The sequence below is a fragment of the Trichoplusia ni genome, chromosome 18 (assembly GCF_003590095.1).
Source record: "Trichoplusia ni isolate ovarian cell line Hi5 chromosome 18, tn1, whole genome shotgun sequence".
Taxonomy (NCBI): Eukaryota; Metazoa; Arthropoda; class Insecta; order Lepidoptera; family Noctuidae; genus Trichoplusia; species Trichoplusia ni.
This window is the reverse complement of record NC_039495.1, coordinates 1,411,593-1,434,868: the sequence shown is the minus strand read 5'-3', so window position 1 is coordinate 1,434,868 and position 23,276 is coordinate 1,411,593. Positions and strand designations below refer to the sequence as shown.

The following is a 23,276-nucleotide window of genomic DNA, read 5'->3' as shown; positions in this document are numbered from 1 at the left end:
TTCCACTAAGAGGGTTTTCAAAGCGCAGAGTTTCTGAGCACACTTATCCACACTTAGTCCTCGTTGCTGCAGGTAAATCTGTGCGTCATCTACTTCAGGTAGCACTGCAGCCCAAAAGCCAAGAAAAGTTAGGAAGTTAAATGACTGCATGGCTGTCAGGAGAAGACTGGCTCCCGATCTTGTTTCGGAAGTTTGAGATGAATCTGTTAATTGTTCCAGTACCTCAAGAAACTCCCTCAAACTTATTTTTAAGCATCTTGACAGCTACATGTCTAGCGCTCCAACGCGTTTCAGTGACTCGTTTCACTGCTTGACCTGTGACGGCAACCAAAGCGTTCCATCTAACAGTTGATGCAGAAAAGAAGGCAAATAGCTTCTCTAGAATTCCAAAAAACGTCACCGAATTCACTGATTCAGAAGCAGTGTGTACCCCAGCCAAGTTTAGTGAGTGGTTTGTGCATGCAACGAATAGAGCTTTCGGATTTAGTGCTTTAATCCGGGCTTGAACTCCATTGTGGATCCCTGACATTGTGGCAGCATTGTCATAAGCCTGTCCTCTCAGATTCTGTATGTCCAGTCCGTCTGATGTTATCTTCGCGATTATATCGTTGCTGAGATCTTCTGCATTTTTTCCTTTTGGTTGGAAGAAGTCAATGAAAGATTCTACCACAGCGACTTTTTCTCCTTCGATATGTACGTATCGCAGAACTTGGCTCATTTGGTCATTGTGGGAGATGTCTGGTGTACTGTCGAAGATTACGCAATAATATTTAGCTTTTTGAATACGACGGATGATGGTGGATCGAACTTGCTGTCCCAGTAAATTTATAAATTCATTCTGGGTTTCTGGAGACAGATATGAAACTGACACTCTTGCTCCCAGCTTTATCTTTGTCAGGTGTTCCATTAGAAGAGGATCGTATTCAGCTAGGAGGTGCACTAACTCTAGAAAGTTCCCGCGATTGCCACTATCATCTCCTCGAATGTCTTCTCGATGTCCTCTGAAGGCCAGATTCTGTTTGGCTAAGAACTGGATAATATTCAGCAACCTGTACAATACATCCCTCCATTTCTTCTCCTCACTTTCGAAAACTTCTTGTTGTTTCTGATCGATGGTTGCTTTACAGTTCAGGCAAACTTCCAACTCCTTCCATTTCAAGAAACTCTGTTCATGGCCCAGGTTATTTTCATGGTCTCCGATTCTTGGATTTAGCTTCCACCATTTGTTGAATCCTTCTTCAGATGCGAAGTTCGAGCCGGAATTGCCAAACAGCTTGCAAGAAAAACAATACAAAGACTGCTTCAGAGGCGAGTACACCAGCCATGTTCGGAGAACCTTTTCGCCATTAGATAATGGTTTGTAGAACCACTCTTTGGTTAGTTTTCGGGTACCGCCTTTCGTTGAAGTCCCTGAGCGAACAACATCGGCAAATTTGGAATCGATGTGCTGTACTGAGTCAGACCCGCGACGTACTAGAAGCGTTCTGACTTCGTCGGTCATAGGAGAAGGCCAGCAACCTACATCGTCGAGATTCACATCTTTGACTTCGGCAGGAGCAGAAGGCACGATTTCAATTATGTCTTCTTTGGCAACATTCACTTTTTCTGCAGGCTTATGACTAGATGCTTGAGGCACATCTGGTGAGTCGACTTCGTCTTGACCCTGCTCTGTGGTGGGACCAGAACTACTTCCAACTGCGACGCCAGGCACGTCTTCTTCTTGTGCCTGTAAAATAAGTTATGTATTCCCATGAATATTGGCTAGAAGACACGTTAGAATTTCAAATAAGTATTTTAACTATCACAAAACAAAAGTGGTTTTGGTGACGGCGCGGCTAAATGAAAAATTATGTTACCTACCATAAATAATCAAGTGATCAAAAAACAAAGAAAATATTCCTAGACATTTACAAAACATTCCCAATACAAAATTTCATCTTATTTTGTTTAGCGGCTTAGGCTATAGAGCTGACAACTAAAAACAAACGCACATACATACACATTTTGATTTTTTACTTTAGATAAAGAACCTTGCAATTTATTGCGAGCGACCCAGCCAATAAAATGTCTAAAATAACTGGAGTAATTCTAGGCCACACACGATTCTAGATGGAGGAATCATATATCTACTTACACTGGAATCACTTCCACTGCTGCAGGATGCCACCGAAGACGTTAACGTGGCTTTCGAACCAGAACTAGAACTGAAATATTTCAGTAATGCACCTTGAGACTTTTTCGCATCTGCTGCTTTCTTAGCCCTTTTTTTGCGGAATTCCGCACCGCTTTCTTTGACTCTTTTCATTTTCAAAAACTAATTCAAAGATTGGGTAAAGATCTAAATGTTTAGTTTTAGAAGATTCAATAGTATTTAAAAGATCGAAACACAATCAAAACGACTTTCGTTCCGTATCCAAAACTCTCGCAAAACAAACATACGAGTAATGCGTGATTGCGTAATGGCACTTCACGATGCACTAAAACAAACAAAGTACCTACAAATGAATGCGTAGTACTAATTCAATGAGTGCGAAAGAGAGGCATCGACACGGGCCGACTCGTAAAACAAAAGATTTCAGATTCAGATCAACTCGGTTCGCGCGCGTTGCCTCGCCGGCGCGGCGCGGCGGGCGGCGCGGCCGTGGATGCGATGTTGCCGTTCGTATGTAAACAAACAAACCTTATAAAGAGCTCTGTCAGTAATTTTAGCAATTTTTCTTTTAAATAAATTTTAAAAATCCTTTGTGCGGCAAAATTTTATATAAAAATGGAAAATTATACTGTGTAATGAAATGAATGAATCATAAGATCAGATCTCAACCCGCTTCAACGGCGACATTTTGCCGCCCCCGCGCGGCTGCCGCCCGGGCGGGCCGCCCCCTCCGCCCCACCCACGCTACGCCACTGCCAATATAAAAAGGTATATTTCGCTAGCAGTACTTAGCCGTTACTAAATAAAGGTATGAAAAAGATGGAAAGACGAAGAAAACAGGATTGTTGCCGGCGCGCACGGTCGTGCCTTGGCCTTGACCACCCTTTTCGGTGCCTCGCACCCCTCGCCCACGTCCCGCAACTGTCAACGCTATATTTTTCGGTACCGATATCGCATAAAGGTTAAATAGCGGTATACCCTAACTTTTTATTTTTTTAAGGTACACTTATTTATACCGGTAGCGTAACCTTATACCGTAACCCCTTTCAGTCCCTGGTCTAATGACAAGGAACGAAAGTCACATATGGATGACAGGGAATGTACTCTGACATACGCGGTACATACGCAAAAGAAATCTACCATTTATGTACACAAACAAATAAAAGAAGCACAATTAAAGAAAGAAGTGTCTATCTATCTACCTTCAAAACGGATGTGTGCAAAATGACACGAAAGGGAGAGAAGTAAATACAGATTGACTGATCCAACACTTAGCAATAGGTGGGGAAGAATTTGAGGAATACTTATTGAACCTAAAGCAGGCAGGCAGAAGAATGCAATTACAAATAGTTTACCTGTTGATGAATAAACTTATTAACAGGTTAAACTAAAAGGTATAGGTCACAATGTAAAAATAACAGTTGCGCAATATTTTCCTTTTCAGAATGGTACCAGGTTACAAACGAGATGTCATCCCGAATAACCTTGAGAATTATGAATAAAAGTGATTGTCATTCTGATTCATAACTATACTTGTGTACTACACAATTTGAGACTATGCGTTGCTGTTCCTAGAATTTTAGTAATTATTGAGTTAGTTAACCTTTCAGGGTTACGGAGATTAGAGGGGTTTTTATTCTGCCGGTGTGCCATGAATTTGTTTCTGTGCATTCAATAATGAAGACTCTTAACTGATTGATGCTCCTTTGCCAGAATCACAAGGAAAACGAAATAACTAAACCACTTACAAAGCACAGACGTTTTGTCTGGTAAATAAAAAGGCTATTATACTAATAAATCTAAGTAGTCAGGTACATTTCTTAAGATCAATAAAAAATAAGGTGAAATGATGGCCGATCGTGAAGATCGAGGGTTCTATTCATAGATGCAGGAGGGGCAGAACTAACGGTGATTGAAAACATCGTGAGGAAACCTTGACAAGTATTGGAATCTATCGCCAACCTACAGTGAGCTAGCGTGGTGATCAAATGCTACTATAAAGCGGATGAAAGGTGTCTAAACTCGACAGACGACATTTCAACTTAGTATATCATTTTCATTCTTTATTACTCGATAAGTTAAAATTAAGCAACTGATATTTTTGAAAATCTATCTTAAGCATTTGTTAGATTTTTTCTGTCAACAATCCTAATTGTATATCGCCGCATTGAGTCTTCACGTTGGAGGTGTTAATTTAATCAGTTTATTCGAATTGCAGATAAGCCTGGGTAAACGTGTTTGATGTGTCGATGAAATCAGATAAACAGCTGAAGAGATAAGAATTATACAAACAAATGAAAAGAAAAACTCACTTGTAAGTAGCGATCTTCTTATCGAAACAGAACCGCTCCTCACAACAGTTCCAGTACATCGTCTCCAGACAGCTGTGAACAGTAAAAACAAATATTAAAACATCATCAACAACAACATCAAGTAAAAGAAACTAAATTTCAGGCCTAGGATCTCACTCAAGTAATAAGCAAGAAATATTTGCTCTATCAAAAAAAGATCATAAAAAAATATTTACAGAAAACAAAATCTGCTCATGATTCCAAATTTAACTATGCAACGCCAATTGATAATATTTTAAAAACAAAAAACAATGCACATTGATACAGACACACAAAGATTGTAAGTCAAACAGACATCGCATCCATCTTAAATAACAAAAAACTGTAATCGATAGATAAGGCAAAGTGACTAACTAAATTATACCTATAACTATCTGTGCAGTTGTAGATAGCACTCTCATTGATGATTCATTAATACCTTTCAATGAATTTGAATCACCTGATAATATGATTTTACGTAAAGGTATTGTGAACAGCCTTTTACGCAATAATAGAGTTATCACACATCATTTTGAATAAGTAAGTTTGATTTAAGGAAAGAAGCTAGGTTTGTTTATCTTAATGTAAAATTATGTTGATTGTAAAAAACAGGAAAAGAAACCATTGTCTATAAAAATAATCTGTTTATTAGCGATCACGATAGGTGGAGGCAAAATAATGGGTATTGAAAAAGTATGGAATAGTACCTATACGTTTTAGAACAATAATAATGTCTATAGCAGTGTTCGTGTGATCAGTTTAAAGCAAAATAAAGAACTTATTTGGGGTCCAGTCTAGATCCTTCACCTCTTTGACTTATCAACAATCAAACTTCACTGTTATATCTCATCACATAAGGTCCCAATTCAATCTTCAACCACAAAATTTCATAAAAGATGAAAAAGTACCTGTAATACAATTCCAAAATCACTTTTACACAGGATGAACAGTCGTAAAATACGTAACAGACACAACTCGACCGTCGCGCGTCGTGACTGACAGACTGATTCTCAAACAATTATATGTACCATAGGAATTAACACAACAATGATCTTGAAGATATTAATAATCGTATTTGTTAAGGAGACAATGGTTCACGTGGAAGGCTGTTTGAAACGGCAAATAACATTCAAGGAGTTCCGTGAATTTACAAATAGCTCTGCTTGTACTGCGAGCTCTTATACAAAGACTAGGTAGGTATGAGGGAGCGAGACAGTGCATTGCATTGGGCATAGTGGCATCTCTTTTCCTCAATTTCCATCGGTCGAGATTTTAAAGTAGAGGCCTAGTACAGGCGTTGTCTGGTTTTTGATAGTGTGATTTTTAGACAATGGTAGATTATTTAGGTGTTTTCTTTCGACTAAAATAAAGGTATGGAATTGTTCCTAGGAAGGATTCCCATTGCAGAAATTTGAATGGAAATACCTTCTAATTGCAACTATTAAAGATATTGTCCGCATCAAACGATTCTTTTCTATAAACCGACGATGTCAAATCAACTTCGTCCCCAGTTATGAACACAACCATGACTAAATCTTTAAGACTGAAACAATACTGAAAGACTGTAAAAGTGTTACATAAAACATATTGACTTGATAAATCAACAATGAATGCACATAAATTATCCTATTATACAGAACAATACCCGCCTTTATCACAATAGGCAACGATAGAGGAAAACCGCGGAAAATCCTTCGCAGACGAACCGTAGATAATTGCTTTTGCAAATAAATAACTTTAATTGTTGCGGTGCTAAAGGTTACTGATGACTGGCCACTTTATGACTAACCTTCTGATGTTATAGCATATTGAGTTGTTAAAATCAATAGGATATGATTTAGTGATCAGTAAATTATTCATCTTGAAGTACTGCATCTTTGTAAAGTTGAGATTCAAGAAACAAGTGAAATTGTTATAAATATGAAGGACTGGGGATCTACTAATAGTAATGTTCTTGCTGCTGTGGAAACAAGATGACGTAATGTACTGTGTATAGCGACGTCTCGCTTGCAAAAAGCAGCAGTGAAAATGGTGGGGGGATAGTGTCTCTGGTTCCCTGGCTTTGTTAGTTTCGTTTTTTTTAGAATATCCATATTTACATGGTAGCAGAAGGGCATAACTTTGCGGACGCCTATGGCCATTTAACCTTGTTAGATTATGTATTATGTTGCATTCCTACTTTTTAATAATACATACTTGGATAACTTCAAAGTGGATTTCTTTCGCTGTCAAAAGAACTGCTCTACAATATTTTGGGATTAATACTCACATTTCCCACTTACTCACACCAAGTTTCAACACACTCACACAAACAAAAATCCCACTTCCACAAACAATAACAAGTCGTTTCAACGTCACGTTAATCCCATCAGGAAATTAATCCCTTAACAACAATTTCCATTCATTGACGTCACTCTTAACACTAATACACATCTCGATCTCGCCTTCCAATACACTGGCTCCTGTGGAATATGCGTCGGTAGCTGTCGTCTTTATCTTGACACTGAGTGATGTTATCGGAGATATTTTGCGATCTAATGATGTATGGTACTTGGTATGACATGGTTTCATCACTGGTTTATACACCTTTGAATTTTTTATAATGGAAATTGTAGTCTAATGTTTTAATAGCTATTTTTTGGTCTTAGGCAATACAATGAGCTTGCAAATAGGCTGGCAAATTGTAAAAGATCATCTCGCTACGCAGCGAGATGCGCGGCCGCGCTGACGTCAGTTCGACTCGCGATCCCGCCGCGTCTGCTCATGATTAAGGATTCCGGTTGGGTCCGAAACTAGTCGGACTACCCCAATAAATACGCGTGAGTAAACCGTTACATCATTTAATAATGAATCATTCTCACGACAGTTACTATCAAAATGTAGAAGATGAATTATAAAATTGCAAAATATAACAAAATCAGAACAACTTTTTACCAGTTTACACCACACCACGTGTTCAGAATGGTAAATGAGGAGAACGATACAGAAATCGAATTAATTGCGATAGTAATCAATAACAAATTGATAGACAAAATATGTTATAGTAACCAGAGAAGGAAAAGTTGGTTATCCTCTTTGCATAATATGATGCAAAACCAATTTGTCAGAACAGTTCAATTGCTTGGAATATCTACGAGTAATAGTAGGAAACATAGTGATTTTGTTTTTACAACAACTAAATTTTTCTAAGAACACAAAAAAACTACAGAGCCAAACTTAATAAAAATAGTCGAATGAAAAAAGAATCAATAAAACGCTACATTCAATGAAAAGTACTGAGGTAAAAAACATAAAAAAAAAACAAAATACAGACGAATGGAACACCACATCTTAAAAAAAAATAGTGTGAGTACTTATGTACACGTGTTAGAAGTTATACTTCCTTGGTGCATGGAGAAAAAACCAGTAAACAATAAAATAAACCAAAAAGATTAAGAAAATATATATATCACAGTAAAGATACTAGAATATACAACATGAACATTGTTATCGATTTTTAGGCCTCCTAGACCTAAGTTCACGTTGTAGAATTTTTGGGCCCGATTCTGCTATTTTACAATGGCCGATGAATGACTGGCAATTGGTTTAAATTTGAAATTATTCCTATTCTCTTAAGCATTTTGAAAATACAATAATTGGAAGTTAATTGTATTGACCTTGAGTGTACCGTCCCATGTAGAAAAAAATGCGAAAAGAGCCCATTTTCATTCATTCATCGGCCATTGTAAATAGCAGAATTGGGGCCCTGGTGTCGGTGTGCGCGCGCATCGTAAAAAATCACCATGCCAAAAGTAATATAACTTCAAAAATCCGTTGAAAATATAAACATCCAACTCACTACTGGCATGACTTGCATAGCTTGAGCAGCATGGTGGAATCGTTCACATAGTGGCCGCATATGACACTCGTGACGTCACTCTAGCCGGGAGCTCTCGACACCATTCCTGGAATCAATTGTATTGAAGGTTATTTACAAGGAGAAAATCAAATACACGTAAACACTTTAAATATATGTATGGGGCTAAGCTATAACTGAATAAATTTATCGATCACATGTTAAGGTACGCCTGATACGGTCGGTCCGTAGATGAGTGACGATATATGTCATAACGAGTTAATCCGTGTTTCGGAAGGTACGTTAAATTGTGGTTCCAGGCTTTTATTAGTCATTAAGGGTAGTCAGTAGCTAGAAAGTCTAAGGAGTATCGTTTCGCCCAAGTAACTGGGTTGGCGGGGTCAGATAGCAGTCGCTCCTTGTAAAACATAGGTACTTCATAGTAAGTCTGGTTGTCATACTCTGTAGCTTCTAACTACGCGTAACAACTGTCATATACATAATAATATGTGTTATTAAAAGCCGCAAATAAAAAAAGTATTTGAATTTTTACACAGATTTGCATAGAAAACAAATAAATAAATTAAAAAGAACTTTTTGTAATTCCCCAATCTATGACCCGACTTTATGGAAAAGTGATTAATTTATAATAGCTTCTTAAAGCTAAGTAGTCAATTAAATATTTTAACTCTGATATTTCCTCAATGGGACTTGATGCAGGTAACTAGACACATATGCCATCATCGACAAAAATACAAGCTGACATGTCACGCGGTACCGGTTTTAGAACAAGAAAAACCTTATGTTTACAAACTAAACACATAAAGGTTAACTTAAAAATATGTAGAATACAGTACCTACTGCCTATTCATCCAATCTAAAATAACAAAGTAAATAGCCCACTAATTCTGATGGGAAACAACATAGTTTTTATAAATTTATTTACATAGTTATCCTTTTCCATACAGTTTTATGTTTCAAAATTAAGAAAAAAGCTCTATATAAATATGACAATCTCGTCTCACAATTGAGTTATCACACTCCTCCGAAACGGCTTGAACCATTTTAATGAAATTAGTAGGTCTCAGAATCGGCTGCTTTCTATTTTGCATACCCCAAAGTAATAAGAGGGCTGTCCACCTTAACATTTATATCTAATATAATATTTTATTAGTATCTAATATGATATATTATCTTCTATATCATAAATTCCTTGAATGTTAGGCAAAACAACGCATTCCACAACTGGCTTTATCATAAATTTTGAACGTGCCTTTAGTACATTACCTTTTAAAAATAGAAGTAGGTAAAATAGTAGCAAATAGTACCAATAGGCCTATTTTTTCTTGAATATAATACCACTTCCCAAAAAGGATAATAATCAAACTGTTCAACACAATCACGTAGTTTCTTCTTTTACTCTATGCACATATTTGCCTACAAAAACAATAATTCTCATGAACCAAGTAAACACAACACCATTTACACATACCGCAGTCGGTTAACACGAGAATGTTTTCAATATTGTAAGGAAATATTTTCTCGTCTTCAGTAAATACGCACGTATTATTATATTTCTACCATTTATTATCAAATGGCATATTTACTATGTTTGGGTAATGCCTGGGAATTCTCTCAGGTGACATCAGATATGATGAAATACTGCATCAATCATCATTAAGTATGTTTTCTTGTTGTTGTCTATAATGTTAAATTTTTCAAGTCTGTCGAGATAATAAAGTTCTGTGAGTAAAATACGATTTCAAAATGTCTTTTTAAGAATTCCGTACCCAAGGGGTGTAAATGGAACTTTATTATCGAAGTTTTAAAATTATGCTCAGGCTTCGCTGTACGTCCGTCTAATCAGCAAGCTGGAACCTTGTTATTGCACTTGACCGCGAGTGTAGTTAAATCACCTGCAATTTTACACCTACCGTTTTTTGACGGACTCACAAAAAATATAGAAGTCGTAACTGACCAAGTTAAAAATCCATCCAACACAATGTACATATACGCAAACAGAAACGCAGTCTCTTACCCGGTCCCTTACTTACATGTCCCGATTGGACGGAATTCTAACACGAATGGAGAGAGATAAAACTCAGGATCAAAGGGGTCAACACGTTAGCTGTGATATTAATTCCTGAAACGCACACAATTTCGAAGGGTACTTGCCTTGGGATTGAACTCGAGACCGATGACAGTACTGCAGTCTTACCACTAGGCTATGACTTCAACTGTTGTGTAGGCTTATTAAAACTTGACATCTAACATTGAAATTATGTATCTAGGTACATTAGATAAAGTGTAATAACGTACAGATTGTTCTGAATACCGTGATTATGCGCTATTGTATTCTAATGAGCTCTCTGGCGACCCACATTACGTTAACAAGGTTGCTAACCTTTGCCTCATAACTAGATGGTATAACTAATTGGGTTATGGTATTGACGCACTGTCGAGTGATAGTGGGTGGTATTAATATCCCACCTTATAATATTCAATTGAAGTCGCATGGGAATTGTCGTGTGTAACATGTACCCTTGCAGTACTATGTATGGATTGGTTTGGAGTGCAGGTTCGATCCTAACTCAGTCACTTTCTTATTTTTTCTCAGACTTTTGAATTGGCAAACATGAGGAAACCTGGATTAGTGGATATTGAGATTTGAAATCGCCTATAGGCAGTGAGATAGCGTGGTGATTAGTGTTCAACATTTCCAAAACGGAAAATGACCTGAAACCAGCTGTGCCATGATCTAGAGATATTATTGGCTTTACTATAAGTAATATAATGTACTAGTTGTTGCCCGCGACTTCGTCCCCGGAGTAAGAAGATATAAGTTATGATTTATACCTGCCCTGTTTATTCCACATTTTCCATTATATCTTGACTCCTATTAGTCGCAGAGTGATTATTTATAGCCTAAAACCTTCCTCGATGAATGGTCAATTCAACGCAAAAGTATTTTTCCAATTAGAACCAGTAGTTCCTGAGAATAGCGCGTTCAAACAAACTCTTCAGCTTTATATACTAGTATAGTATAGAGCATAGATTAAAAAAATACTCAGTTACCGAGCGGTAGTTTACGGGTTAAGGTTACTGGTGCATTTGGTAAATAGTTGCACTTGCAAATCCTTCCTGACGTTTTAATTTTTCAAATATGTCATCACGAAATTCCCAGACAGTTGTAGACAGACAACTTGACACTAAGATCATCAAATAAACAAAAACGTATGAAAACATTTGCCTTGCATTCGCATACACCAGTGTGATACAACATCGCTATATTGTTTATCAAGAAGTGAAGTGATAAGTACGATATTATCTCACTATCAGTATTGTAACATGCAGGGATTTTGTAAAGGACTTCTTTTAACTATACGAAGAAATAAATTGATGGGTTTTGACGTAAATAGAATGCTTACTAACTTATAGTGTTCCTGAATACATGATAAAAAAATGACAGTGTGCTACGGGGGAACTCTTCATGTACAAGAAGCGAAAGTGTGTAAGTATGATTGTACGTGTGTGTGTATTTTTGTTACTTTTTCACGCCCAAACGGCAGGACTGACTTTGATTAAACTTGCTATGGAAGTAGGTGACTCCTTGGATTAACACTTAGACTATTTTTATCGGACTTTGTTAAAGGGGATACACCTTTCTTCAATAAATCAACAGTCAATTACCAAAAAGGGAATAGGACAATTTGCTTTTTGGAGAAATATACCTAAGAAATCTGCAATTTCTGTGTTAAAGTCGGCTTCAAATGTGATCTAGTTCTGATACTTTTTCTAATTTTGTTGATGATTAAATAAAAGAAAGACCGCAACATATTCAATACTTATGAATTTATAGAGACGAGACTCAACACGGCGTAAAGCACCATCTCTCTCGCACAACTAAATCAGTCTTACTATATGATACAGTGGTATGGTTACATAATAATAAAACGCGTTATTATTATGATACTCCCTTATCAAGAGATAAACTCGACACAATTGAGTCGCGAGCGCAGCCTTGTCAAATAAATCCTTTTGTCGTAAGTTGTCAATTGTGATACAGATAAATGTAATCTTTGTATTATTAGTCAATTTGTTTAGTTTATAGTTTACTAGCTGTTGCCCGCGACTTCGTCTCCGTGGGTAGAAGATATAAGTTATGATTTATACCTGCCCTGTTTTTTTCACATTTAAAATTGTATCTTCGCTCCTATTAGTCGCAGCGTGATGGTTTATAGCCTATATATATAGGTTTATAGCCTTCCTCGATGAATGCTCTATTCAATACAAAAAGAATTTTTCAATTTGGACCAGTAGTTCGTGAAATTAGCGCGTTCAAACAAACAAACAACAAACTCTTTAGCTTTATATATTAGTATATATAGATAATAATTGGAGGAGCTCGTGGCTAAGCTATAACCGCATAAGTGATTCGATCACAGGTTAAGCTATGCTTGACGCGGTTGGTCCGTGGATGGGTGACCATCTTTGTCATAGCGAGTTCCTCCGTGTTTCGGAAGGCACGTTAAATTGTGGGTCCCGGCTGTTATTCCTACATCTTTGACAGTCGTTACAGATAGTCAGAAGCTGAAAAAAGTCTGACAGCCAGTCTAACCAAGGGGTATCGTCTTGCCCAGGTAACTGGGTTGAGGAGGTCAGATAGGCAGTCGCTCCTTGTAAAACACTGGTACTTAGCTGAAACCGGTTGGACTGGTAGCCGACCCCAACATAGTTGGGAAAAGGCTAGGCCGATGATGATATAGATAATAATTTATGTACTCGTTCTTTATGAATTCGAGTTGTTTTAAATTTACGGAAAACAAATAGTAACAAACTATGTGAGTTTTTATATCCGTGTGGTTGTTTGTTACCTCTTCACGGCCCAGAAGGCTGGATAGGTTTCGATGAAATTTAGTACAGTAGCAGTAGGCACCTGACTCTTCAATTAACATCTAGGCTACTTTTATCAAACTTCGTTACAGAAGAAATTATTGTTTAACAGCTATAACCAAATAAAAATGCAGGCGGGCAAAGCCGCGAGCTACAGCTAGTTATAATATAATTTATACTTCAGTATTTACAATTTGCAAGTGACCTTTGATTTAATGATACTAATAAAAATGCACTTAGTATCATCAGGATTAACGACTTTTAACATTAAGAACATTAAAATTGCTAATGCAATTGTTGCTAATAAAACAAACAATTCAATTATAGGTGTTGTCATTACCAATACAAACAAAAAAATATCTATTATGTAAGTAGGTATTATAATTATTTTCAAGGTAATTTAAAAACTACCATTTATGGTAATATCGGAAGCAAACCAATATTAGATAACATCCGGTGTATTCCATAAATATAACAAAATTTATAAATAATGTCGGCTGTATGATGGTTGGCCTTCGCCTTGCCTTTTAAAAGAACAATCAAAACAAAGATGGCTTCCAAAATATAAATCCGTGTTGTTGATTTGTTTTTGTTGTTATTAAGAGATATTATAACGTAACAATTTGAGGTCCAACATTCATGTTTAGCCATTTTTTTCGTTAGTCTTTATGTTATTTATTGCCTTTAGTCACAGCTATCTACTATTAAGGACTTATTTCAATACATGTACTCGTGAAATTTTGTTACAATTGTTACGTTTCCATAGATCAAAAAAAGTTTTATAATTTAGTCGTTGTAAGCAAGTCAGATTGTTTTTCGGACCTGTATTCCTCTACTCTGTACTTTGTACCCCTTACTTTTACTTTTTCGTATCAGAAATCATCAAATGACTCTTTCCGCTTTGGGTTGAGCGGAAGGGAGTGTCAGACTCCTACCGCCTAAAACCCACCCATGTTCCTTCCTTTACCATTCGTGTATCAGGGTCACGGTAACCCTTTCGGACAAACCCGCTGCCCGGCAGGTACCCTGTACCTTAACAAAGATATAGTATTAAATAACTGTTACATTGTACCACTTCGTCCTTTCTGTGGAAACACCTTTGTCAGTATTTCTTACTCTCAGAAAATCCCCTATTCAATTCAAAATCATTATAGTCCTTTGTGCGAACCACAGGGCCAAGTGAGTATAACATTCGATCAGTGTTATTTTAAGTGGCTGACTAAGGGTAAGGCCCTTCACACAGTTAGACTTGCCAAGTCATACACTACATACATAGTTACATGTGGTGTGAGTAAGAAATTATTTGTGTTGCTTGGAACGGTTGTGTGACTGTCAAGTTTGTTATAAGTTTCAACTAGTTTTCTTACTGTACCAAGCAATTTAACATAGAAGAATACGGGTATTAACACGAATTTTACCTTGTTTAGCCCAAGATTCCTGTTAAAATTCACGTTAATCAATGTATTCTTTTATTTTAATAAAAGTATGCAACGTGAAAGTTGAAATATAAGTAAAGCAATTTAACAACAACCGGTCGTTTCAAAAATTTCCGTATCGTACATTAGATTAAATTTTCAAGAAATTATCGAGCTCGCCATACAAGCTTGTTAAAAATTATAAAAGGAAATCAAAATTAAAAACCGTTGAACCAAATAAGGCAACTTATTAACACGTTTTTGTAGTAAAATACAAAAGATTGCACACCTATTCATCACTTCCGAAGTTGTAATCTTGTGCAAGAGATGAATCAGCGAAACGAACTCCCGAAAGCTCGCTGTCTTTGAAGATCAATCTTAGCAAACAAAGACCAGAACAGAAGAAGTTGTTGTGCTTTACACAAAACGGTATTAATATTATGATCGAGGTAAAGTATATATTATCATGCATCTTTATATGTAAGTATATGATATACTTACTACTTATATGATAATTAGCAGATTGCTACTCTCTCCTACTTTTGCAGTTCCCGACAGACGAAAGGGTCCATAATGAGCTATTACTTAACAATTGACCACCTATGTAACATTATGGTATGCAATAAAAATTGAATTGGTAGATGAAGTATTAAACTAAATTAGTGTCAAGGACTCCAAACCAAATTAGCCTAAAAGAAAACGCTCAAGGTACCTCAATACACTTCTACCGACCCCTTCAAAGTACATAAGCGTGATAGTAATCCCAGATAAGTATGGAAAGCGTTATCTAAGAATAACAAATGTACCAGACTGGCGCAGTTAGTGCGAGACTACTTTCTAGACTGTACTCCGTATAAATAGGAAGCCTGCTTATGTCACCGTAATCGATCGATTCTAACGTGATGACAGGTAATGTTGCTTGTATGTTACGAAGATGTCAAATTAGGTTTTAATGTTTTTTTTTAATAATTCTGTACTAGGATAAGCTCAAGTTTTTTTTTTGCTTTATTTATGAAAACGTAGTTCCATAAATGAGTTAAACTTTTTTTTTGGATTGTCTATTTATCGATGGAGGCAACCCATTAAATGTTTCTTGGAAGAATCAACTGAAAATAATTATTAAAATACTAGATGGATACATAACATTTGGATGGATACATAAATAACATTATATTATTTTTTTGAAGGAATTAACACCATATCTATATCTAAAAAGAATACCCTATCTCAAGAAGAATTGACAGAGTAGTTTACTTATAATAATTTAAATTCACGTCATAAAGAACACACAAAATGTCATCAACCTGACCATTTCACTTGTAATAAATTTAATTAAGTTAAAACAACTTGAATGTTTTTCCCCAAATAAAGAGGGAGCCAGCCAGCATCATCATTAAAAATAAAATGTTTTTTTCTGTCTTCCTCAACCAATATACAAAATTGAATCTTATTGAAAAAACTTTTAGGTATTAATTTGTAAGTGTTTGTTCATGTAATACACAGGTTTTTTAATGTGTCATTGTGTATATCATTTTTTAATATTTTTCTGTAAGCTATGACAAGAACACGTGTCCGTCAGTAAGACAATGGCTTAGGCGGGCCGCAAACTTTCCACACGTTTGATGCAATGCAAAAAATAACATATGTAGGTATGTTGTTTTTTTTTAATTTCTTACGTTTTCACTTTAAATTACTTAATTGTGTGTACTTAAGGAAATATTACGATTTTACTGTATACAAAACGTAAAAAAAATATTTTAAAAAAATGCTACAAAATTTTTAGTGATTTAAACTAGCTGATTTTTTTTACTGTTCAATATAGCATAATTACTATAATTAGCAATTAATCTAAAAAAATATAAATTAGATTGAATCAGCTTTCTAAGAAAATCACATCTTAATGTGTCACTCCGTTAACTCTGGTCCTATAATTGCGCTTTTACACTTCTGACCAGGGGCACAGATTACTGAATAGTTACTGCCAGGGGTCAGACGTTTAAACAGGTTGATGGATGATAAATAAATTTGACTTACTAACTTATTTTTCACCCAACTGACTTTTTCTTGAGCCTATTTCTCTCAAGCCCGTCCCACATTTGACAGGTTATTTACCTTGTAGTTAGACCTGTAGGTCCTTACTTTCCTCTCTGTACAATCAGCCTAATATTTTACTTCCTCTCTCGGGCAAATGTCACCGACCGCCCTTGAACGCGCGTGTTTACCCAACTGTTCCGATAAAGGACATTACACATACTCATGACAAGTGATACACTGTGTGAAGAGACCCTTATTAAGCTTGAGTCATTTCGCTATCCGTCTATCTTTCGACGAAACAATTTTGATGCTTTTTTTGTTGGGTTTTAGGAGTTGTTACTGGCTAATTTTATAACAACTAAAAGCTTGACAAATTATTTTTTGCCAGTGACGAAAATTGGAACTATAATTTTGCCGAACAATATCAATAGCTTTTGAAGAAATGACAGCGCTGCCAGCGCCACTGTCGACGGCATAAATAAGGTTGTAAAACGCGAAGTTCTTAAAAAAAAAGCTCTGTTAATTATAAACTTCTTGGAGCTCAATCAAAGCTTTGTTAATATATGAGTATTTTACATGTAAGAGTTAATAAAAATGAACCTTATGTAATTGAGATAAAAGTGACGTACCTATGTCTAATAATGCCATGTCATGGTATTCCAAATGAGTCATGGAAGAGACTTCTCGACTTACATTCCAACATTTGATGGTAATCCTGTTTCCAAGTCAAAACTTGTAAAACGTCATCTTTACACCTCACTTAGTCAATTAGTTTTAATACTTTTAATTTAGGAAGGTTCGGTTCTGTAACCAGAGTGTAAAAAGGAAACCTTAATAAAAAAGGCTCCGCTGTTTGTCTGTCCATCTGTCAACAGACTACATCTCAAACCAGTGATACAAAGTCGAAATATTCATTTTCATATCATATTCATAAAAAAATACTTCAATAATATTAATAGTATGTGATATTTAACCTACAGTGCAGGAACAGCTGTAAAACAAACAATGTTTGCGACAAATACCTAGTTATAAATTAAAATGATAAGATACAAACATTTCTCAGCAAACATTATAATAATTAAGTTTTTATATATTTACGTAGTAATTATCTCATAGTATTATAATCCTCTAATCATTGAAAAACCCAGAGATATTCATACAAAAGCAACGATATGTGTAAATATCATATTATAACAGTGTTTTCAAATCAAGCATTTTTGGAGAAGTATAATGAATTAAGTTAAGGAAATGCCAAAATTGAAATGTTTATATTTTTTGACTGAATAATGATCTAAAAACATTTTTGGAAGTTTATGTTTTATGTTTTTTCCTCATTTTGTATCAAATTCCTTTATATATTGGAATCTTTGCGGAAATTATGTATTAGTCACCAGTTTCATACATTTTTTAGGTAGTATGGAACTTGACAACTATACGTTATAGTTTATACATCTATACTCTATACTAATATATGTATACAGCTAAAGAGTTTGTTTGTTTGTTTGAACACGCTAATCTCAGGAACTACTGGTCTAAAAATTATTTTTGTGTTTAATAGACCATTCATCGAGGTAGGCTTTAGGCTATAAACCATCACGCTGCGACTAATAGGAGCGAAGATACAGTGGAAAATTTGGAAAAAACGCGGAAAATTCTAACTACGTGGACGAAGTCGCGGGCAACAGCTAGTATTATGATAAAGCTATGTTTTGAAAGTGTAATTTTCTCTATAATTTCGAATCAAACCGGAGATATAGTATAAAAACTGATAAATACGCGAGAGTAAGGCGTTATTAAAATAAATAATTATGATCCGCCTCACTAAGGTTATTATAACAATAAAGTGTCTAATTGTTAATAGAATAAGTTTATCTGCAAAAAGTTTATAAAGAACTGAGAACCTCCTTTCTTGAATAAACTATTTTATTTCTCGAAAAACTTAAAAAAGCAAATCAGCAACGTATCCTAGAGGTCTTTCTTCAATACATATAAAAAAAAAAAAAAAAAAAAAAAAAAAAAAAAAAAGAAAATCAGCAATCGATAATTTCCTTTGACTGGGTCTCGTTACTATTACCAAACTAAATAACTATGATAATGGATGAGAACGGAAATATATTGATTTACAGATAGCGGTGCCAGTGCACATATGACTGTTAACAAGGACGGGATTGCAAACATGAAACTATCACCGTGTTTTAATGGGTTGATTGTTCAGGAGATGTGGAGATCATGTCAGACTTGCAATGTCATATAACTGTGAAAAATGTGCTATGCGTGCCTGTTTTGACTACAAACTTGTAATCAGTTAGCGAGCTTATCAGGAATGGTAACCAGGTTATAATTGAAGAAAAGCATTGTTATGTATTTATGACGGAAGAGATGCTTTGGTTGCGATAGCTGACTTAACTGATGGGGTTTACAAGTTGAGGTTACAATCTTCAAGTTACATGTTGGCAGCTCCTGCAATTACAGGAAGATTGTGGCACAGAAGTGGCTTGCACATATAAATAGCCAAGATATGGAATGAATGTGAAAGGATAGAGATTGTGTAATCCTTCAAAAGATACTGTTATCACCAGCAGATGTTATTTTGATAGAAAGCGAGACAGGTGATAATGCAAACAGCCAGGAGGCAATATTGGTTCCAGATGACGAGAGTAATGTGCAAACACCAGAGATCAGCGTGGAGAAGGAGAACAGAGATTCAGTGGGGGCATCCTGTGTTCCAGTATTTGATTATCATAGTGATAGCTCTTCAGATTCTTCAGTATACACTGATGGTGAAGAAACACACATTACATGTATATCTTAGTCAGGAGCCAGAGCCTTATGAAAGACAGAAGACGCAAGGAAAGCAGCCTGATCGGTATGGTTTCAGCAACTTGTGTGTATCCAGTACTGTTCCAGTTTCTCAGGAGATTTCAATCTCACAGGCTCTGAAAAGGCCTGAGAAGGAGCAGTGGAGACGTGCTTTGGCTCAGAAGTTGCAATCATTTGAAGATAATGATGCCTGTGAGCTTGTTAAAAACCCTAGTGATGTATTTGTAGTATGGGAATGAGTATAACTCTACTGTTTTTCTAAATGGTGTACTAATGACATGTAAAGCATTTTTAGTTTATTTATAGATGGTGTTGTACTATGTCTTGTAATGTTTGATTATTGATAATGGTGTTATGTATCAAGGTTTTAATGTCTTGTAGCATGTAATCTATGTTGTTCTGTTATGTTGATTGTCAATATAGTTCATAATAGGTTTTAATAATTGTATATATGTATATAAAAATATTTGAAACAACAAACAAACATCGTTGTAGTAAACACTTCGTATTGTTTTTGACTGGTGTGAGTTACAAAAATGAGAATGGGATTGTATGGGCCAAAGGTACAATTATGGACAAGCAGTTTTACTTAAAATTGGTAGAGTATCGTAACACATGTCCGTCGTTGATATATTTCGATTTTTTTTAAGAGTTACTTATAAAGTTTCTTGCCGTTTTTTCTCTTTGGGAATGACATTTTGGAACTCTGCAGCTAGAGTCATTACTGTAACGTTTTTAAAACGCCTGGTAATTGGCTTACTTGCAATAAAAACTTTTGATTTATATTTTTGGATATACAATGAAATTAATGAATATCATCCAAGTATTTAGCATATGTGTGTAACAACTTAAAAGTTCACCTTTAAAGTTTCAGTGGGACGACATCAAAAAAAAGATTTTAAAATATGCTTGGTATAAAGTAATCTGCGATATAAATACGTCATTTAATAATTAAGATATTTATCAAAAGCGGATTTAAATAATAAGTAATGGTTTTGATAAAGATAATATTGAATCGAAATGCAATAACACTTTAATTACTTTTTTTTTACCTATACGTACCTATATAAAGAGTAAAAACTATTCACATTGAAATTGACAAAATCATTTAAAAAATCTTAATTAAAGTTCCATACAATTGAGGCAAGTACTTAAAAATACCGGCTTTTAAAATTACATGAACACAGGTCGAAAAACCGACGAGAAATCGGGAGTTTTTTGTGTCAAAATACAATCAACAAGTCGAACTTAAAAAATAATGGTCTTTGTACTAAAAACCCTAAGGTCCATATTGCAATGCATTATTTATTCCGTCACGTGGTAGAATAAACAAAACACTGAATAAAAATGGACGTATATACTAGCATTCGAAATTCAAATTTTTGAAAAGGGAAGATCTTATTTCAATTTATTTATAGACACTAAGAAGTCCTTAAAGAAGCGAAAACATACCTTCATTTAATTTCACACATTCACTTTCTATCACAAATTCACTTTGAAACAACACTTAAATACATTCAATATTCACCAACTATATCACTTTTCCTAGGGGTTACTTCTTCGTGAATGTCGGTTGTTTTTGTTGTTGTGAACGGGTACATTGGACCGAGGCGGAGTGAGGCGGTAGTGAAACTGCGCTCGCTCGTACTACCGCGCCGATGTGATTCATTGACAGATAGTAGGCGGTGTCAGGTGTAAGCGGTAGCGGGGGCGGCAGCGGGGATTAAATTGATAAGTAAATTGATTTTTTTATTTTTTTGAGTAAATAGTACATTTTGCAGTGGTTTTAAATAGAGTGCATGGTGATAAGTATTACAAGTATTCCGACCTTTAAATCTATCATATGTATTTTATATTTAGATAAAGATTTTATATAATAAACATTATAAATAAAATGGTCCTCTCTATCTCTAGTGTAATCTCTTCTTCCTATGTTAACTTTATTGCTGATTATATTTTAGTAAGACGAGGCTTCTTTTTTATATTAAAGGAATTGGAATTTCGGGATAGCCGGATATTTTTCGGACTCGAACCGATTCCTTAAGCAGCTCTTTAAGCCGTTTTGTCATTTAAGTAAGCTTATAATATCAATGCAGTAGATATCTAAGTATAAAACCTGTTTGATTCTGATTGCATTACAGATGCTAATACATATTGTATTTCCGATATGTGAGCGTTATGTAACAGTTCTCTTTATGCTTACAAGTGAAAGTCATTCCAATGCATTCTGGAAGAACGAGAAACAAGTTCTTTTTAAATAGGTAATTAAAAAATACAATTTAGAATATCTTTAGAAAGGAGGTTTTGAGTTTTGATTGTTGGCAGTTTGGCGAGACTCTTTTGCTAAGTTAAATATCCAGTCTGAAATGGTTCTGCGTATTTTGTTAATACATACGAAACAGCCTTTAAAAGTTTTAAAATTCATGTTCAATATTAGTAGCAGAAGTAACTTGGTCAATTATGCTGATAACACTGCACTACTGCATTTATATTTCTGTGGCTAAATCACACAGCTCATATTGATAAAAAGCATGGGTATAGATCGGCTCTAAGAAGATCAGCTGTAAGAAGATCACGCTTTTCATCCGCAACTAAACATTCGGCTTAACAATCTTCAAACTGCTCTTTATATAAAATCCATAAAAAAACTTTTGTCAATAAACTAGTAAAATATACAATCAATGTCAAATTCCTAACATAAAAATATAACATTGATCGCATGTCTCTCAGTAGATCACGACCATGCAATGTGCTAATTATATATTGACATGCTAAACATGTATTCACGTAGTACATGAATGTGACCAAGTAAAAAATAAACATTTATAACAGAAGTTAAGGCATGATTAGTTCCAAATCACTCTTTGTAGATTTAATACTTACTAAATGACTACAAAAAACATGTGATATGTCATTGTACTGTCATGAATTCGTTGGCTGACAAATTGTGTATCTGTAGCCTATTTATAAAAAAAACTCGTTTTGTCGTGATTCCAACTCTTAATTGACCGCTTTTATTTGTTTCAATTATAATTATGTAAGTTACACGACATATTTTCTCTGAAGTTCATTATTTTTAACTACTAACCTTTTAACCGTACATTTTTTTATCTAGCCCACTGTTTCCCTCTGCTGGGCAAAGGCCTCCCCTAAACCCTTCCATGATTCTCTCATCTGGGCCACAGGTCTCTCCACCACTTCCTAGGCCTATATGTTTTATAACTGTTCCTAGGCCTATATGTTTTATAACTGTTTATTTTAACCGTTATAAAACTACTGAGACAAACACAACAATACATCACACTTTAACCGCTCCGCTACTCGCTACCGCTCATCACTCACACACAACGCAACTTAATAAGTTATGACGTAACGATCGGCATTGGTCGTAGGTTTCTAATGACGTCACAACTCACTACTATCAAATCGAGTGGTTCATTGACAGTTCGTCACGTATTCTCTTAGGTACTTGATGTTTGGTATATCCCGGGGAATTTCGTGGTATATTTTAATAGTTTTGTTATGTGAAACCCGTCGTTTTAATTATTAAAATGTATGTATTAATTTTATTTTATTTTATTTTATTTGGTTTTAGCACTGCTGATAAATATGATAAGAAGAAATTGATTAATAAATTTATTACAATTGTTTTTAAATATTATATTTTTATACGAGTTGAAAATTTTGATTCTGTGGAACAAAATGAAGTGATGCAGTTAAGATTTTAGTGTCGGTTTATATTTTTGAAATCACCTCATCCTTCACTTCAACCCCCACCCTTCACTAAGAGATCTATC

At 35.2% G+C, this 23,276-nt stretch overlaps 1 protein-coding gene and 1 long non-coding RNA gene across 2 annotated transcripts; both read right to left on the bottom strand.

Moving 5' to 3' along the window:
• Positions 1-13: 13 nt before the first annotated feature.
• LOC113502757 (zinc finger MYM-type protein 1-like) lies at positions 14-2,718 on the bottom strand. Its single transcript, XM_026884420.1, has 2 exons — positions 2,135-2,718; positions 14-1,726 (listed from the first exon to the last, which is right to left on the bottom strand). The coding sequence occupies exons 1-2, from the start codon at positions 2,303-2,305 to the stop codon at positions 224-226; spliced, it is 1,674 nt and encodes a 557-aa protein (XP_026740221.1). The 5' UTR covers positions 2,306-2,718; the 3' UTR covers positions 14-223.
• A 1,762-nt stretch (positions 2,719-4,480) lies between these two features.
• LOC113502756 lies at positions 4,481-21,204 on the bottom strand. Its single transcript, XR_003401382.1, has 3 exons — positions 20,932-21,204; positions 8,321-8,426; positions 4,481-4,536 (listed from the first exon to the last, which is right to left on the bottom strand). It is a non-coding gene; the product is annotated as an uncharacterized LOC113502756 (long non-coding RNA).
• Between the last annotated feature and the right edge of the window lie 2,072 nt (positions 21,205-23,276).

What these genes read in the sequence shown, in the direction of transcription:
- LOC113502757 (XM_026884420.1), bottom strand. Translation starts at nt 2,305, where the DNA reads ATGAAAAGAGTCAAAGAAAGCGGTGCGGAATTCCGCAAAAAAAGGGCT. An exon ending in GCAGTGGAAGTGATTCCAGT is followed by an intron (nt 1,727 to 2,134) that starts GTAAGTAGATAT and finishes CTTATTTTACAG; the next exon opens with GCACAAGAAGAAGACGTGCC.